This window comes from Electrona antarctica (assembly GCF_951216825.1).
Source record: "Electrona antarctica genome assembly, chromosome: 7".
NCBI classification, from domain to species: Eukaryota; Metazoa; Chordata; class Actinopteri; order Myctophiformes; family Myctophidae; genus Electrona; species Electrona antarctica.
In genome coordinates, this window is record NC_136812.1 from 15,173,592 (window position 1) to 15,192,583 (window position 18,992).

The following is an 18,992-nucleotide window of genomic DNA, read 5'->3' on the forward strand; positions in this document are numbered from 1 at the left end:
CTGTGACAACATGGTTACTCGCAACTCCACATGCTTCTTTACATGCATCTGTGCATGTCTGTGAAGTCTGGCATGAGACCGAGTGATTTCCCCCGGGCATGATTGCACTTGTACTTGGACAGAGGATCTCATTAAGTGAAGTGTTCCAGCACAGACATGGAGCAGATGGATGGACGGCGGCCTGAATGTTCTGGCCAAACCCCTCCGGGCAGGAGAGATAGTTCACTGTCACTCCAATGATAAAAGAACACTTGGGGGGGGGGGGGGGGGGGGGGACTGCAGATGGACAGGGACGTCTCTCAGTGTGAATATGTGCGGGTGGTTGACAGCAGTGGAAACTTATTTATTATTTTACCTAATAATAATAATAAGGTCCCCCCCCCCCTGCCATGTAAAGCATCTTTGAGTACTTAGAAATAGTGCTGTATAAATCTGAAGTATTATTATTTAATGTAGAAGGGAGTTCCAGCCGCGCCTCTAGCCTATAGCAGGCCAGTCTGGTGCATCTCAGGAGCAGGACAGATAACATGCGAACAAGAAGGCACTGGAGCAGCTCAGACGATTTAGGCCCTTAGTTTATTTGTGGCAGGGTGCAAGTAAAAAGTGACAACGTTTCGATGTTTAAGTTACATCTTCGTCAGGTCATGATGACCCGATTTAAATCGTCTGAGCTGCTCCAGTGCCTTCTTGTTCGTGTATTATTATTTAAGTCTGGCCAATTCCTTGTGGACAATCAGGAGGAAGCTTTTCTAGTTTCATTATCCCTTCCTTTCCTCTTAGTTTGACGGGTGTTTATAAAGTTGAGGGGAGCTCCTCTGGGCAAGAAGCATTGTGGACTCTTATTAATCCTTCTGTTCTCTTGCCCCTTCTCTTAGCTTACGTAATTGGAAGACAGACGGTACTGGGGAGTGGTTGAATGGACTCGATGGAGTTATTGTCCAATGTCCAGTGATCGTAAAAGTGAATGTAGGGAATCTGCCCAAGTCCTCCAGTGAGGAATGACAGTCAATTTTTACGACGGTATCTTTATTCTCTCCCTTCCCATCTAGAATCACATTTATGGGGAAAGGAATACTGTGATTCTAAAAGCAAGAGGAGCTGCAGTAAGCCCATAAAGTCCCTTAGGGCATAAAGAATAGCTGACTCACGCTCCCTTTCTTTTTCTGCCTCCTCCCCAATTTGGCCTCATCTTGGGGGTGGAGGGGAACATGGGGAAGTGGTATGATGGCGATAATCTTGACAGCGATCTGTTGAGCAGAGAGCCCGTTGTGAGTTGTCATATCCGGTGTTCCTTTCGGACTACAGGTAAGATGGATGATCACTGTAGCAGTTATTTCTTTGGTCTTAACGCAGTAACCTGTGGCACAGAGCAACATATAATGTACCCCCGTCACCCTGTCTCCTGCTGAATCTCTTACAAGGACGTTGCCTGCCGGTCTGGAAAATGTAAAGGTTTTAAAAGAGGGAGCAGATTCATAGAGGGTTGGAGAGGAGAAGTAAGAGACCTGTAGAGTTGCCCAAACACACGGAACCCAAGCCGTTTTCTTTCATCTAAATTTACAAGGCAGGGTTTTACTTTTAAGGTAGTAGGTAGCCGAGGGTCTGTTTCCACTTAGAACGAATGAGTTAGATTGGAACGGCCCATCACCACAGTGTGGACGGACCAGCTGACAGCAGAGATGGAGGGAACATAGCAGCTGACAACGGAGATGGACGGAAGGGAATGTTTGGTAGAAGAGGAAGGAGGGCCAGTGGAGCATGGTTGCGCTTGAATGAGGGAACAATAATTTACATGATAGTTCTTTGCCAAGAATATCAATCTCTTGCTTTTGTCTTTGCTGTGACTCTCGAGACAATTTCTAACTTCGTAATGACACACGATGCTGATGGTTCACAGCTGCTTGTTTTTGAAACAACTGGGGGGGGGAGGAGAGAGGGAGGCAGACTTTGCCTTTGTTTTCTAACCCACAGTCATGACAACAGCCAGGGAAGTAAATTTGTGGCTTGAGTTGGCAGACGTTGTTATGGGGCATCTCGGGGAATAGGCATCGGATTGCCTTTTACGTACTGTGGAGAAATATGCCAGTTCCTCTGATGTGTGAGCACCCACCGTCCGTGCAAAGTCCCGCAGCCCCCGCAGCAGACTAAACCTCTCTGTTGGAACATGGAGATCATCCATAGCTCCAACATGACGCATCTTCTCACACACAGCCCTGGCTCACCTGCGTGCTTAATGAAATCCAGCATTGGTCACATACAGTTCAATATGTCACCCGGTGTTCTATGTGCAATGGTTCAATATGTCACCCGGTGTTCTATGTGCAATGGTTCAATATGTCACCTGGTGTTCTATGTGCAATGGTCACATACAGTTCAATATGTCACCCGGTGTTCTATGTGCAATGGTTCAATATGTCACCCGGTGTTCTATGTGCAATGGTTCAATATGTCACCCGGTGTTCTATGTGCAATGGTCACATACAGTTCAATATGTCACCCGGTGTTCTATGTGCAATGGTCACATACAGTTCAATATGTCACCCGGTGTTCTATGTGCAATGGTCACATACAGTTCAATATGTCACCCGGTGTTCTATGTGCAATGGTTCAATATGTCACCCGGTGTTCTATGTGCAATGGTTCAATATGTCACCCGGTGTTCTATGTGCAATGGTTCAATATGTCACCCGGTGTTCTATGTGCAATGGTTCAATATGTCACCCGGTGTTCTATGTGCAATGGTTCAATATGTCACCCGGTGTTCTATGTGCAATGGCGGCGCATGTGAAAGAAATTACACAGTTAGTTTTTCAGTCGAACCGACCTGCGTGGGATGAAAGTGTGTCTAAGTGAACGTGCACAATCTTGTGTGTGTGTGTGTGTGTGTGTGTGTGTGTGTGTGTGTGTGTGTGTGTGTGTGTGTGTGTGTGTGTGTGTGTGTGTGTGTGTGTGTGTGTGTGTGTGTGTGTGTGTGTGTGTGTGTGTGTGTGTGTGTGTGTGTGTGTGTGTGTGTGTGTGTGTGTGTGTGTGTGTGTGTGTGGGGGGGGGGTAGGTACAGCTCCTGGAACTGTAATTGTATCCTCTGTGTATAATATAAACTGTGTAAAAGGACTTAAGGGAGGCTGTCACTCACACTTGTAGAGACTGCCAGAGATTGTAGTGCTGTGTGTGAGTTAAGAAATACATCCCTCCTTCAGTCAGTGATTTGGAGACAAACATATATGAAACAATACAATGAAAATGCAGAAATGGGAAGCTCCTCAATTTGAATTAAACTTTTATTATGCTATTCAACACTTCAGAATTTAAAACTAAAATCGGAAAAGTGGGAACACTAAACGGCTTACCAACACATGGAACAAGTTACTATCGTTTGAAACGTGTTCCATGTTTGTGTTCCTGTGCTTTCTAAGGTTCCCTTGAACTCTGCACTGTTGAATAATAACATTTATAAATGAACTTCCTATTCGTCTAGTTTTGTTGTATGTATAGGGCCCGTTTTGAAGTTCTTGCCTGTTTTCATAGGGACAAACATATCGCCGGTGGCGGGTGGAAACGTATCTCCATTTCATACTTTAGGATTTTTGTCTGATATCTTGTACAAAAAAGTAGCGAAGATAGCTGATCTCCAAGCTCACAGCATTGTGATGCAACATGTTGTGAGTAGATGGGATGAAAACCAGCAGTACTCTGGGGCCCCTACAGGGACCAGAGTTGACAACCATTACCTTAATCTACACAAACCCCAAAATGTGATTATTTGCACCCCAAAATGGGGATGCCAGGTGGAAAGTAGTTAAGTCTCTCTGTGGGTTTTATAAATGATTTAACCAATGAAAAGTATTAAGAAGAGCTTGTGACTAAATAATAACTACATTGGATCCATTGGAACACAGGTGGTTCTTCCCATTTCCTGAAAAGTTGTAGTTTTGGATGTGGGTTTCTGCCTGACAGCAACAATAGAACCACGCACGCACATACACATACACATACACACATACACATACACATACACATACACACATACACATACACATACACAGTGACATGGAGGTCAGTAGTATGATAATATGAGATTGAATAGCCAATCTGGTCTGAGCTGCAGACAGTGTAGCACTATGTGCCACTGCCAAATGGTGTCCAGACAATGAGTTTAGTCTCCCAGCACCCCACAGGAATCCAAGTACTCAACGGGCATACAATGTACCATGGAGATTTTCCATTACATTTATTGTCAACTTCAGTAAATCTTACTCCCTACTGCTCCTTCCTGTTACTAATCTTCATTATTCATCTTTGTTGTCCTGTGTTCTTCTTTGTTGTCCCTGCTGTTTCCAGGGATCTCAGCGCTCGGTCCAACTTTCCGCTGACGGTGTGGCCAAGAGGCTGCGGTATCTCACATTAGATCACCCCAATTTGTTTTGCGGGCTGGATGCAGCTGGTTAGCTTACTAAGCATTTAACCATGTCGATGTAATACTCCTCAATACATGCATTGGTCGGGATGGCCTAGGGGAGCGTGACATTAACTCATTCGCCGCAGAATGCGCAGAGATCGTGTTTTGACGCCTTTATCTACTTGGGCCCTCGACGCCGAGATCGTCTTTGGACAACCTCACGGCTGCCGTTTGCGTTTCCGAAGTTCTGTTCGTGGTTCAATCACTGTTTTGTTGTGGATTTGCTGCTATCATGCAGTTGGCTCATAACATTAGCAGCTAGTAGCTACAGTGCGGTTCCATTCGTTCCTTCCAGAGAGGTACCTATGGATGTCACTGGCTCGTAGGTACCTTTGGGGGCCACTCCCCCGAGGGGTGTGGTTTTGCCTTAAGGGGTGTGGTTAACCCTTCTTTTTGTGTCAGACCAGAGCTCTTTACTCTATACTACTCTATTCCTATAGCTGGCATATAGCAAATTGTAATTTGCACTGTTTATTCCACTACATGTGTTTACATGTAATACATGCAAACACATGTATGTACTACTCCACTACATCTCATAGGCAAATATTGTACTTTTACTCCACTACAATTATTTTAAAACTTTAGTTTATACTAGTTACTTTGTAGATTTTTGATCACATCACAAACACACACATTAACTTTAACTAACTTTGTCGCTTCGAGCTGTGGTCTTAGAGTGGCCGGCACTGGCCGTGGTGCAGGCAGCCAGACTTCCGTGGTGAGGGGCAGGGCTTAGGAGCCAGCCAATCATGACTAGGTCGCTACTACGTGATTGGCTACACGACTGGTGCAGACTCCCGTTGGCTTGGGCGGCGTTTGAGTATACCATTGGCTTAGGGGCAGCCAATCATGACTAGATCGCTCACGTTTCATGAGCAGTTGTGACTTTAACTTGTTGGTCAGGTTTCACCTGACAAAAACAGTGCTGGATTATGCTGTCTATGTGAACAGAGTCTTTAGAATCCTAATATCTCATGTTCTTCTTCCAGGCTGTGTTTTTGATCAAAGCAAGCTTGATTTGCGGCTCATTTCTATAAATGATATGATCACTGGTTAGAAAATGTATGTTGTTTTGGGTGAATTAGTTGGTTGTAGCTGGAGTAAAGTCTCTACAGAGTTGGTTTAGGTTCCCAGGACTGGTAGAGCTGAAACACTGCAGCGTGTGGAGGCGAACGGCTGTGGTTGGGTGGAGCAGGCCGCTGGCTCTGACTCTACTCTAGAAGTTTAACTCCTCTCCTCCCTGGAGAACCCTCATCAAAGCTCTTCTCTCTCTCTGTAAACACCCCGTCACAGAAAACACTTATTGTGTTTTCTGTGTTTCAAGTGCAGTCTGTCATTGTTTTAATGGCCTCCGGCATTGCAATAAGAATAACAAGTCGGGGAACACAAAGGAAATAAAGCATCAGCTGCCTTTTTGAGGATGAGCTTCCTTGTGCTTTGTGACACAAAGGAGGTAATTGTTGTAGGTTATTTTTAGAGGACTGTGGTTGGGGAACCCGAACTCCGAAGTGACACCACAAGTGTTTCCTTTTTGTCAGGATGTTTGGTGCAGCAGCCAGCGACTGAGTGGTGGCTACATGAACGGGCGCCATTGTTTGACGTTATGACGACGTGACCTTTCTCTCCCGGCTAAAGACAGACTAATTTGTCCTGTGTTGCCAAACCCTAATGTTTTGGCGGTGGAGCTGTCGTGGTCAGCGTAAAGCCATGTTGATGGAGAGAGAGAGACAGTGAACAGTCTGTGTGCAGCGTGTGCCTCTCTCCCTGGGTGGCCCAGGTAGTGAAATAAGGCCGAGACAGACACACATCAATATGGCCTTGACGCCGACAGACAGACACGCATCAATACGGCCTTGACGCCGACAGACAGACAAACAATCACGAGCGTGGAAATGCTCATCGGAGGTATATGGGATGAAAGGATGGACACGAGAGTGATTGGCAGGACCACGGCCAGAGCGAGGTGCTTATTTAAAGAGGAGTGATGCAAAAATAAACCTGGGGGGTTTATTTAATATCATTGACGCAGGCAAGAGCTTCCTACCTGCTGGTAGAGGCTGCATATGGGAGCTCACAGGGCACGCGGTTAGTATGTCCACCATGGGTACAGACCTAGGGCCTTCATGGGTTCGACTACACATTATGCACACACCTAATCTTTTTCTGTCTCTCTCTGCCTGCTGTATACAGCAGTGCTGTAATGACATCATAAACATTGCAGATAGTATGTCTAGTATATAGTGTGCGGCAGTTTGTAGTCCTAAAATCTGGAAGTGAGTTCGAAATGGTTCCCTAGACAGATTTTCAATGCTTTTAACCATAGGGCTTTTGATTTATGCAAATGAGGTCTGTGGTGAACATAAACCTTAGCATTTTGTTCTTCGACATAAATTTCATCCGTTAATATGCCAACTATGAATTTTGAAGCCATTTATGTGCCTTTAAAAAAAGGCATTAATTTCCTGTGTGGTTCAAGAATCATCAATATAATAAGCCTTATTATGATATAATTTAGATATGATTGATTGATTATGCTTTGTTTTATTAAAAATCCAAAACCAAATGCAAAACTTCCATTGGAACTCTGTGGTGGAAACCAATTGCCGGAGTTAGCGTCTGGGTTGGCTTAAAATAAGACGTCATCCCTGTAGCACTCTTATTAGGTACAGACTGTCCTAGTCCTGGTATAGAATCTGGTTTATGATCCGGTATCTACTCCCTCTTTATTGTCCGCCTCTATTGTACTAATGTAACAGAAATTACTTAAAAAATTATATAGTATTAAAGAAACAAACCACTACATTTTGAAGATGCAATAAGTCAAAGAAAGTGGGGAGTGGGTGTGGGTGGTGGTGTTCCAATTTTCCAAGCCTCCAGCAAAGCTTCCATTGGGACTGTTGACACTTTAACACTGTCCTCCTCTGGCCTTCCCTGATCCTCGCTGTCGGCCAACTCAGACCCGGAGGTATCGACTGCTTCGCCCACTCTCCTAATGTCTCATCTTAACATCTGCGTTCGATATGCGGCTTCCTCATCCCTGCCGCTTCACCCGTCCAAGCGTGCACTCAGTGCACACACACACACACTCTGTACAGCCAGGGCGAGATCTCGTTTGCATGAAGTTGTCCTAACTTGGCCTCGGCTTGTGGAGTCGTGAACAGTTTTGCGGAGGTTTCCAGACATTTGGTCTCATAGGGGATATTTTACGTGTGAATGTGTGTGTGTGTAGGGGAAAGGGGGATATTGCCTGATTCAGTTGTTCATACTGTAGCCCGAGTCGGCTGGGCTGGCAGGACAGAGGAGAGAGTGCTTGCACAACATTTTCCTACTGTTACATCAGCACCTGCATGGCCTCCACACGGAATATTGTCACTAAAGGGGGGTCCGGGTTCCCCTCCAGCATCTGTGTGGTCCGCCCTCAATGGGTTATTAATTAAAGCGGCTGAGACCCAGCTGGGTCTAGCCCGGTACTTTGCTAGCCAGTACACTCAGTACTATTGGGCATCGTTGGGATGTTCTGTGAATTCTTCAAAATATATCATCGGGTTGATGAATTATGTCTATTGCAGATTTTATGCTCCTTATTCCAGTAGCGTTTACATTCATTCCGAATAATTCTTTCTTCACCCAATTGTCTAATAAAATTAAGGTATGACGTTTGTTTCCACAGAAAATGTAATTGTCCAGACATTCTTTATTATTTTTGTTTGTTTTTGATTTTAGTTTCATGCAATTTGTCATTGTCAAAACATGGATGGACTCCATATTTTCTATTGGACCTCTGTTAACACTAGGGCAAGTTTCACAATAGCAAATGCAGTGATGCTAATCTGACACCGCTGTAGTATGTATTTTGACAAGAATGGATTAAGTCTATGGAGCCCAATGTGACAAAACACCAGCGGGACCCTTTAAATAAACAGCGCAGTATCGTCCATCCATTGCACATGAATTGCTAAAGAATTGGCCTCAGCCTCTGAATAATGACTAGCCAGCTTCATGCTGAGGCACCTCAAGATCCTGAATAGAATTGATGTTATGGCTTTCATCCGAATCACCCTGAGGATCGGACTGAAATTGAATGTCTTTACCAGCCGCACATCACATGATGCCATCAGTATTGCTGTCTTGATCTCTCTTTTTCAGTCTCTCTCAATTTGTTTTTGCTCCCCCTTTTCCTTCATGAAAGAAGGAAACTTACTTGCTTTGTACGTAACTTAATGAGAAGAAGTTTCCCTTCTTGTTACGTTACGTACAAAACATTTAAGTGTCTCTCTGTTCTTTTGTATTAAGGCGATCCATTTCAATGAGATGTGAATGCACTGAGGATGAATACGTTCGAGTGAATGGGATCTAAAAAGATGAATCAAAAGTACAACTCATAATATGCGGCAGCACGCTGCCTAGCCTCCTGTTTAACCGGTGTGAAATCCACGCAATCTGTTAAAATAATTTAGCACAATGCTGACGTGCTGCAAATGCTGAAAAGTACATTTCTGACGACCGCTTCCGTTTTGTCTTTCAGGAGCTGTCGAGCTGTGGCTGGAACAAGAAGGAGAAGCACAGCTCTGCCCCCAATGCTGTGGCCTTCACCCGCAGGTTCAACCAGGTGAGGCACGCACGCACACAGGCCTCGTAAAATCATTTCCAATTCTCAATGTGTCACAAAAAAGCTCTCTGGGCATTTTACAGCCCACTTCTCAATTGCACTTAAAAGCTGACTGTTACAAATTTACGAACCTTAGCCGTTAAGCGACGGCGAGATCACATGCTCTACCCCCCCCCCCCCCCCCCCCCCCCCACACACACACACACACACACACATCCACACACACAGTCACACACACACAGGAACATGTGTGGACTTCCTGACTGAGACCGGCATAATCTCCGTCTCTGCTCCACCATTAATGGAGGACATAAAAGCAACGCAAACGACGGATGGAGGTAGAGAAGGCAGTGAGAATTGGAAAGAAAGAATAGAAAGAAAGGCAGACAGAGAGAGAGAGAGAGTTATGAGAGGAGAGGGAAAGAGTGACAGGTTCTTTTTTTCATAGCTCACTGTCCTTAGCTGGCCCTTGTGGTCTTACAATGGGTGTGGGGGTAAATAAAAAGGTATATTACATGTCTTTTAAGGTTTATGCAGCAGGTGTTGGAAATCCTTCAGATGTGCGTGCGTGTGTGTGTGTTGTGTGCGATATTCTCTTGCCGTGCACCATGAAGTCATCAACAGGAAGTTGTCTGTAATTACGTAAGCAGGGGAAACATACCCTTTAATCTTCCTCCAGATTCTCCACCAAGCCCCCTTTAAGACCACTTTACTGCCCCCCAATATAAATACGAGATGATCTAATAAGAATGTGTTGCTGTGGAAACTTCCCCATGTATAGCATATCCCAAACGGTGATTCAAGATGTTAGCTACACACATTCAGCTGCAGCGCCAAGAAAAATGAGTCCTTTTTTTTTTTTTTTTTTTTTTTTTTTGAATAATGGTGCTTGGAGCAGGAGGAAAGAGTCCCAGACAGCTCCTTAGCATGATCCCAAGCCATATTCCTCTTCCTTCTTCTCGCATTCTGTTGGCACTGCCTTCTGGAAGCCAGTGGAGCCGTGGAGGGAAGTTCATTAGACAGGCGTCAGAGATTAAGAGACGATGAGAGAATAAGTCAGCAGTCGCATCACATCACTTTTATTTTTATTAACGAAAGAATGACAAGATTTGTTTCTCTTAACACATTATGTGCCCTTTTATTCTTTCAAAATGGCGACCCAGGGTGCCCACTTTTAGACCCACTTTTTGACTTTTTTGACTTTTTATTTTATTTTTTTAACCAAGACGTCCACAGACGTCCTGGGCACTACATGCGGTAATTCCTAGGACGTCTGTGGATGTCTTGGGCACAAAATGTGTTAACGCATTATGTGCCCTTTCATTCTTTCAAAATAGCTTTCATTCTTACAAAGACATCCACATACGTCCTGGTCACTACATGCGGTAGTTCCTAGGACGTCTGTGGACGTCTTGGGCATATGTTCTCTTAAATTGGGGCATACCGGTGTAGAAGCATACTTTATATTTATCAACAACCAGCACATGACACACAAACACTGCACGTACAAATACACTATACCTAAACTGTACTGTGTATAAACATATCACAGTATAATCTACTGAACCTTGAGCATCGACAACGGTCCTATAAATATAAACGCATAGAAGGTTAAGAATGCCAGCATGGGTTCCTCTGGCTCATTCGTCCTGGTCTCACATTCTATAGTCTTGAGTTGGGTCAGAAGTCCCTACCCATAATCCGCCTTGTGTCAAGCCAGCTGGACTCCTCTCCCTTCCTTCCTCCCTCGCTCCGACCAGACCCCCAGAGGCGGCTGGCCAACGTTGAAGCCACGAATAACCTACTCGCCAAAGCTGGAACTACAGGACGTTCATGGAGGTGGACGGATATTCAGTTACAGTATGTCATGACACAAAAGTGCGTAAAAGTTGACCTCAAAGTTGAGACCGCGCTCGAGCCAACCATAGTCAACAGTGGTACTTCCGGCAGACTTCTGGGTGCTTCAAACGCCACTGAGCACATTAGATTGAAGTGAATAGTTGGGGGAGGGGTTGTCTGGTCTTTGGATTATATACTGTATAAATCTGGCTCCAACCAGAGGATCCTCATTTCAGCCACTGCAACTGACAACATAGAGATGTGTTGTGTTAGCTTCTTGTAAACTCCTCAGTGATTTGCTGCTGTTATGAACCCCCCCTCTCTTTCTCTATCTCTGATTGGGCTGTACATTGGACAACCCTTACCCTGCATTGGGAGCCTTTTATACTCTCATAAACACACTGCTAAAGACATAACTGCATCCCTTGTGCAAAAGGGTAAAATCAGCCCTCAACGGCTTCTTTCAGGAATATGGGGAGGGGTAGGGGAGGGAAGCCTTAATTTGTTAACACGAGGCCCGCCAGGAATATAGACTAGCGTACCGTGCCACACCCGGAAAATCCGTTTTAACAGAGATGTATTATTTAATGCATGTTTTAATACGATCGTATTAAAAGCTACCGTTCGTTAGCTCTGTTATGCTTCTGAGCCAATGGCCACGGCCATTTTGAAGATGCGCGCGCATCCACTTACATTGCCTGCTCTGTTTTCAGACGGCTGTATCTCACAGAAGCGACATTGTAGGGGTCGCTTTGTCCCAGACAAGTGTTTTCAACGGCCTGTAGCAGGCGCTGTGATACTCGCGGTCCACTTTTTCCACCACCGACCGAGAGAACCAGCACCAGCTTCGTCAACACACACGGAATGGTTTCATAGTAAAATGCGATTACGGATATTTGGCTCTTCAAAGTAAGTGTCACGCACGATAAAACCCTGGCAGGGCGCGACGGAGGGATTAAATAATGGTAGCGGTCAAACGGTTAATCAGATGGTATTTCTGTCAGAAAGGCAGTTACCAGACTGCTATTTCTGTCAAAATACATTTATGTATTTCTATCAGAAATGTGTTAATCTGATGGTAATTCTGTCAGAAAGGCAACCTCTGCGTTCGGTGCCACTCAAACTGAGGGAAGCCTCGCCCCTATATTTCTGTCAGAAGCAGTTGAGGGCTGATTTCACCCCGCTGCATCTCTTGTTTGTGGAGGTGCATCCATAAAGACATACCTCGCTGACGTAACGTCCTCTGCCTCTCTCTTTCTCTCCATGTGTCTCTCTCGCCTCTCACCTAGTCCAGCATGTCCACACTTGTATCCATAACACAAGACCATGTGGTCACAGTTGATTGCTTGACATCATCTCGGCGCGGTCGTGACCCTGTTCAAAGACTTTATTGGTCAAGCGGAGGCCAAAATTGTAAAATAGTCAAACGTGCACATGCAAGTATCCATAGACAGACAGGGACACCTGCTCTGTAACGATCCCCACCGGTATACTGATTTTGTGGGGTTTTTTTCCGATTTGGAAGGCAGATGTGAGAGCGGACTTTTATGCGCAGAGTGTGGAGTTGCTTCTCCACGTGTGACCTCACATTCTTACATTGATGGGTGGCTGTAGTTTAGAGAGGTTGGTGGGAGGCACGTTTTCACCATCAACTTGTCTTCATCCCACATCCCGTCTTCATCTATGTCACTCACTCGGTCTGAGTGCGTGCTCAAACACACACACACACACACACACACACACACACACACACACACACACACACACACACACACACACACACACCTCCCCATGGAAATTAAGCATCTGAATCTGGTTCCAGTTCCTGTTTACTGTTTATTTGCATAGATTAAATAAAGTTTTAGGTGAAGTGGTGGTGTGTGAGATGGGTATTTAATATTTATCTCTTCAGTCCTTGGTTCCTCAACCCTTAGTTCAGTGAAATAAAAACGGGGCCGGAGTCTGTTTCGACCAAATGCAGGATAGCATTTTAACTCTGTCGAAACCCACAACATAATATCCCGCTGACCCTACACGCACGCACGCACGCACGCACAACATCCAGACAGCACTAGATGAAAAACGTAGAATGACGAAACATACACGGCAGCAAAGCACGATCTTTCCCGGGTTCTGACGTGCCTGAACTCTGTCGACACTCTTGCATGCTGTCCAGAATACATCTATCAAACACAAGCTCCGTCCGCCAGTGGGAGAGCAGAAAGGAGCGAATGGTGAGAGACAGAGGGAGCGATGTTGGTCTGTCTGACTCGCTCTTATCAGGAAAGCAATGTGCAGACATCTGCAGTGTTTGAAAAAGCTCAAAGAGGCCCTCTCCTCCCATATCTTCAACTCTCCCTTTGCTGACACCCCCCAACCCACCGCCTCTCTCCACCCATGGGCTCGGATTGATTCCCTGATGTGTTTGTATGCGTGTGTGAAATCAGAAGTTTTTGCTGGAATGTCATATCGTTATCTCCTCTGGTTGATGATACTCTGAGACAAAACAAATAGAATATGCACATCCAAAATGTAGGTCAGGTGCAGGAAAGACGGAATAGCACAGGGAAAATGAAGTCCACAGACTCCACACACTTTGTCAAGTCAACAACTTGGGGAGCTACTTTACAGTGCAAAGACTTTCTTTCCCTTTTCTTAAGCCTGAGGAAGTTGAACTAGCAGGTTCAATTTACAGTACCCATGTTTATTTCATGTTTAGTTGCCTACTGCCTAGTACTGTATGTTGGAAATAGTATGAATTTATATATTGATTTTATATTTATACTCATTTTGCAATCAGTTTACGAACACACAATGAAAATAAGCTTTCAAGCTTTGTTGTGCTTTATGCTTTTATTTAAAGCACATGTGTATGCATTTTACCAATAAAAACGTCACCAATCAATCAATCAATCAAATGTATACTGGTTGTAGTATACCTTGGACATTACAATGCTCTGAGCCCACAGTTTTCCAACTATCTGCAATCCTTGGCCCGGGCCTCACAAGCTGGTGGACTTTTAACACGGCAGAACTCTGTCTTTGTTCGTTTGCACATTCTCTTTGAGGAACTTGAGAAATGAAGGTCAGGACAATTTTCCCCCCCAATACGGTCCATGTGCAGCCCTCTCTCTTTGCCGTTGGCAGATGTTGTAACAGGCTGTTTATTTGTTTGTGTGTTATAGACAACTTTCTGGGTGGTACGAGAGATCCTCCATGCTCAGACATTGAAGATACGAGCGGAGGTGCTGAGTCACTACATCCGCACTGCCAAGGTACTGTTAATGATCCTCATTTTATACTTTGCAGTCCTAGAATGATATTTTCCGAAATAAGGATGCCACATTAAAAGTGGCTAGGTGGACACAGCTTTTAGTTTCTAGATACAGGAGTTTCTAGAGAACAAGAGTGTTGCACCCTTCTGGAACAAGATTAGATTTTATTCATAACAAAGCTCAAAAAGTGACACACATCACTCTGAAGGCATGTGTGACGTACCAATACACATCTTGAGTTGCTTTTCCAAGTACACTTGACCCTAATCAGTTTTTACTCCTTACAGAAACTATGTGACATGAACAACCTGCATGCGGTCATGGCTGTGGTGTCAGGGTTACAAAGTGTTCCCATCTACAGGCTCACAAAGACATGGGCGGTAAGTTTTAACAACACATTCAGAGAATGCTTAACCAGTTATCACCAGTAAGACGCCTAAGGGCGAGAAGCGTGTACAGGTTGAGTGTACAGGGTTTGATGAGGTCAGATCAACATAATGGAATGTCAGCACAGGTCAGCTCCATATATGGAGATCTAAGGGTGGTAGCGGGGACATTCTCTTGAGTGTACAGGGTTTTATGAGGGCCGGGCTTTAATTTTCGGGCCTATTGAGAACTCTAGTTTTCGCCGGCTGCCGGGCGCGTCTGCACTAATAACTTTGGGGCTAGCCCGTCTAGAGTTTAAATGGACAGGTATCAGTCAAAAGGGAGACATCGAAGAGGAAGGATGGATGGGGAAGGATCAACATATGGAATGTCAAGGTTCTGACATTCCATATGGGCTTCCATATGGGCTATTGCGACAGCAGATCGCATTTACTATGACATCAGATGTCATAATAATGTAATGTAACGTAAAATGTCAAGAGACCTGGGCACCATTGGGATTTTGAGTGATACACTGACTGACTGACTGGAACTGCACGTTTTCATAGTAACACTTTGACTGCCTCCCGTGATTCAGTCTAATGCCCATCAGCGCCAGCCGCCAGAAAAGGGCTCTTTTATTTTGAAGACCTCAAAATTCACTTCCCAAAAAACAGGACTCAAAATCGCCTATAGCTATTGTGACCATCGTAATGTTAAGTCATCAGAAGCGTTAATATTGTAACCACGAGGTAGTGATGATAGCCCCGAACATCAACGTTCTGTTCAATCACCTCAATCTGAGCTTCAATTCTGAGAAAAAACGAGATATGTGTATAAGAAACTACCAAGATGTCCATGGTTCCGTTTCAAAAAGACCATAACCAAACACAAATGTATAACATTTTTTGTGTGGGGTGTCTCATTAAGATGTTTTTGTACTCAAAAAGATTTCTCAAATAATACAGAATGGTTATACTGTATTTAAGAACAAACTGACACACTCTCTCCCTGAATGGACTAAAGTATTCCCAGTAGGTCAGGCTTTAATGGGATTCAAAAAGAAATGGGACTGCAGTCAACATTGTGGTTGGGTTACAGCGAATAATTCAGTTGAAGTTTTATTCAGTCCAAGACGGACTGCTTTCAGCCTTCCAGCTCTCATCAATATCTGACACTGAAGTCTGGAAGGCCCAACATTTTCAGTCCTGTGACTGAATTGGTCTTGAATGGAATGTTAATGCTTACTAAATGTTGCTTTTGACTGCAATATTATACGAGTTATACCTTCCAGCAAAACTATAACTCGGTTGGATTGAACACTGTGGCCTTCCAAACCCCAGCCCCCCCACATCTTTTCCATTCTCCTGTCTCATTTCAAAGTAGATATTTATGTTTCTTTTAAGCTTCATCCTTTTCATTTCCATTATATTTACCTTGTTTAATCTGTCCATTATGCATACTCGATGCACTCCATCATATAACGTTACAATGCAACGTGCTGTGAGCTTGTAGTTTGATATCATCGTACAACCAATTATAAAACAGGTTTTATGCTGTCCTGTTTGGTAATACTTTTTTTTGTGTAAAGCACTTTGCAACCTTACTTTTGAAAAGTGCTATACTGTACAATAGTGTTTTTTTTTGTTTACTAACTATGACAAAGACTAAATAAAAACTAAACTATGATTACTAAAACTAAGACAATTTTTTTTGACAACAAATCAAAGCTAGACTAAAATGTTAGATGGGGAAAATGGAGAAGAGATCCAGAAGAGCTAAAAGACAAGTGTTTTTTATTTTTGCTTGAGCTCAGGTGAAAATAGCAAATCGACTACAAACATGTTGTGAGCTTGTAGCTATTTTCAGCATGCAACCAAGTGTAAAATCAGCCATTACAACGCCATCAAGGCCTGCCAAAATACATTGTTGTCAACACAATCAACTGTACATGTAGCCAACTAAAATCGTATATTTAGTCGACTAAAACTAGACACTTTTCAGATGACTAAAATATGACTAAAACGAAATGAAATGTTATTCAAAAGACTGGCTAAACCAAATTTGCTGTCAAAATTAACACTGCTATACAAATAAAAGTATATTATTGTTATTAAAGCATAACTACTTAACAAGCAATCTTGTTACGCCCATGTAGTGCACTCTGTCCATCATGCAATGAAACTCTCACCCAGCATCTGCGAGCTACCATTTAGCAGGTTGCTGACGTTTGGACACTTGGCCTCACGGGTCACATAATGACAGGGAGTCGCCATATTTAAGCTGTTATTCCAGTGCTGTGCAGCCCTTGAGGAGACAAATTGTCTTATAAATGTCCATTCTCCAGACGTGAGGGGGGCCCAGCCGGTCCGTGTTTCAGCATTTTGACTGAAGACGCCGAGCTTACATAATGACATAATGATGCCCTGATGTAATGGTGGAAATTTATTGCGTTAAGGTCTGTGAAAACCCCAGTAGCTCCCTTAGCCAGTCAAACCCACAATGAATTCCTACTGCTGGCTGGCTTGGACACGCTGCACCTGCTCCGCAGCAGACAGACACGAAACACTCACGTGCAATATACTGTATGCACGCACACACACGCACATATGCACACATGCGGGCGCGCGCGCCCACACACACTAACATGGAAACACTTGCTCTCTGTAGATATCATCAGTAATTTTGCCATTTTCTCAGTCCATATACTTCTAATTTGAGCGTATCAGCGGCACTCCTGAGATCCAGTGACCTGATGCTATGGCAACTGTTGCATTGCTTTCTTCAACAGACCTTGGGGAACCTCCCACAATGTTATTTAGCCCCCTCGATGGAAAAGGCCTCACATCTGCACCTCGCAAATGGACACGCATGCGCGCACGCGCGCACACACACACACACACACACCCCCCTAAACGCACACAAACAAACAAGCATGCACTCGCACGCCACCTCTCCACAGAGAAAACGGCATACTTGTGTGCTGACATCACTGGATGTGCCCTAGAACAAAAGCCTGAGTGCTAGTATAACCGCACAGGTCCACTTTTAGTTAAATGAACACGCAGGACTTAGCAGAGCAGTGTGAGCCAACAGCGCTTTGTGAAATAATTCGGACTACGTTTATCCACTTTGCTCACCCTCTGTCTGCAGTGAAAACATAATAATAATCAGACACCACTTCTACTGTTGCTGCTGCCCTTTCGTGGACATTGGGCTGCTCTTGACCATTATTTTGAAGTGAATGAAGGTGACTTATTTAAGGTAATCCTAGTGGTGAAGCCTACCGTAAGTGCTAGGCTGCGCACACTGTTTACAATGAAGCTCTTTGGACTAATATAAGTACTCAATAAAAACAAAAAAATAATTTCTCTCTATCCAATTCTCCTCCTTTCTCCCATCCTAGTTACTAAGTCGCAAGGACAAGGCCACGTTCGATCGTCTCCAGTACATGATGGATAAAGAGGACAATTACAAACGGCTGAGGGACCACATAGCAGGCCAAAGCTTGGTGTCCTGTATACCATACCTAGGTAACACACACACACACACACACACACACACACACACACACACACCCCTAAACGCACACAAAAAAACAAGCACACACACACACAGGCAGTATTCTTCTGGGGTCGAATATCTGGAGTAGAACAAAACATTGGACAGAAGGGGATTCTTTTTTTCTTATTTTTCTTTTCTTTTGTCTTAACGCAAATACGCATTCTGTTTGCCAGGCATGGCAAGGCTTGACCGTGCCCTGCGGAAAGTCTTAATGATGTTTTTTCTCTGGCCAAGTATCCGTCAGTCAGCTTACTGTTAATCGACCCCAAACTGCTATGGATTCTCAATTTCATTTCCCTCTGGGTTTAGCCTAGGAGAACACGCATTCCTCCTCACACGACACAGTAAAATCCTAAAGTTGAAACTTTTGGAACAAAATGGTTAAGGGTTTGGTTATGGTACACTGAGATTGTATAAGAGGTTACTACAGAAGTGTGGTTTGTGGCTCTGCTTGTACAGTAGATCATATAATAATTGCAGCAGTAGGGGCTTAATGAAGCCACTCGCTCTAAGGGACCTTGTGTGCATCCATCCACTAAGTGGCCAATGGAGGTTTCTCAATAGTCCCTTTCAACTAGGACAAATGAAAGAGTCATGGAAACATTTTAAAAGTGTATTAATCTCCAGGCTTTCCTCGTAATATTTTTCACCCACTTTTTTCGTGTGTCTAAGAGGACATCACAAAGAAATCCCTTGTTTCCCTTTTCGTTTCGTCTTGTTAGGGACTGAATCTAGACATTGGGTAGTCCTCATAAGTTCCTTGTGAGTCTCAGATGTCCCCCTACACAAGTGTGTTTATGGGGGATGGAGTACACAGAATGTACTAAGTGCAGTCGCAGATTTATTGGTTGGATGTCTTAACTAAAGGCACGCGCATGTG

General features: G+C 44.2%; 1 protein-coding gene across 3 annotated transcripts in view; it reads left to right on the forward strand.

Annotated features, from left to right (window-relative positions):
- The window catches only part of ralgps2 (Ral GEF with PH domain and SH3 binding motif 2), a 106,461-nt gene that overhangs the window by 39,482 nt on the left and 47,987 nt on the right, over positions 1 to 18,992 (forward strand). For all 3 annotated transcript variants that reach the window (XR_013790461.1, XM_079506478.1, XM_079506479.1), the window contains exons 6-9: positions 8,985 to 9,068; positions 14,093 to 14,182; positions 14,470 to 14,562; positions 17,955 to 18,081. Coding sequence is in view for 2 of the 3 variants with exons in the window: in XM_079506478.1 (XP_079362604.1) it covers positions 8,985 to 9,068; positions 14,093 to 14,182; positions 14,470 to 14,562; positions 17,955 to 18,081 (394 nt within the window). In the remaining variant the exon portion in view is untranslated. The remainder of the gene's footprint in view (positions 1 to 8,984; positions 9,069 to 14,092; positions 14,183 to 14,469; positions 14,563 to 17,954; positions 18,082 to 18,992) is intronic.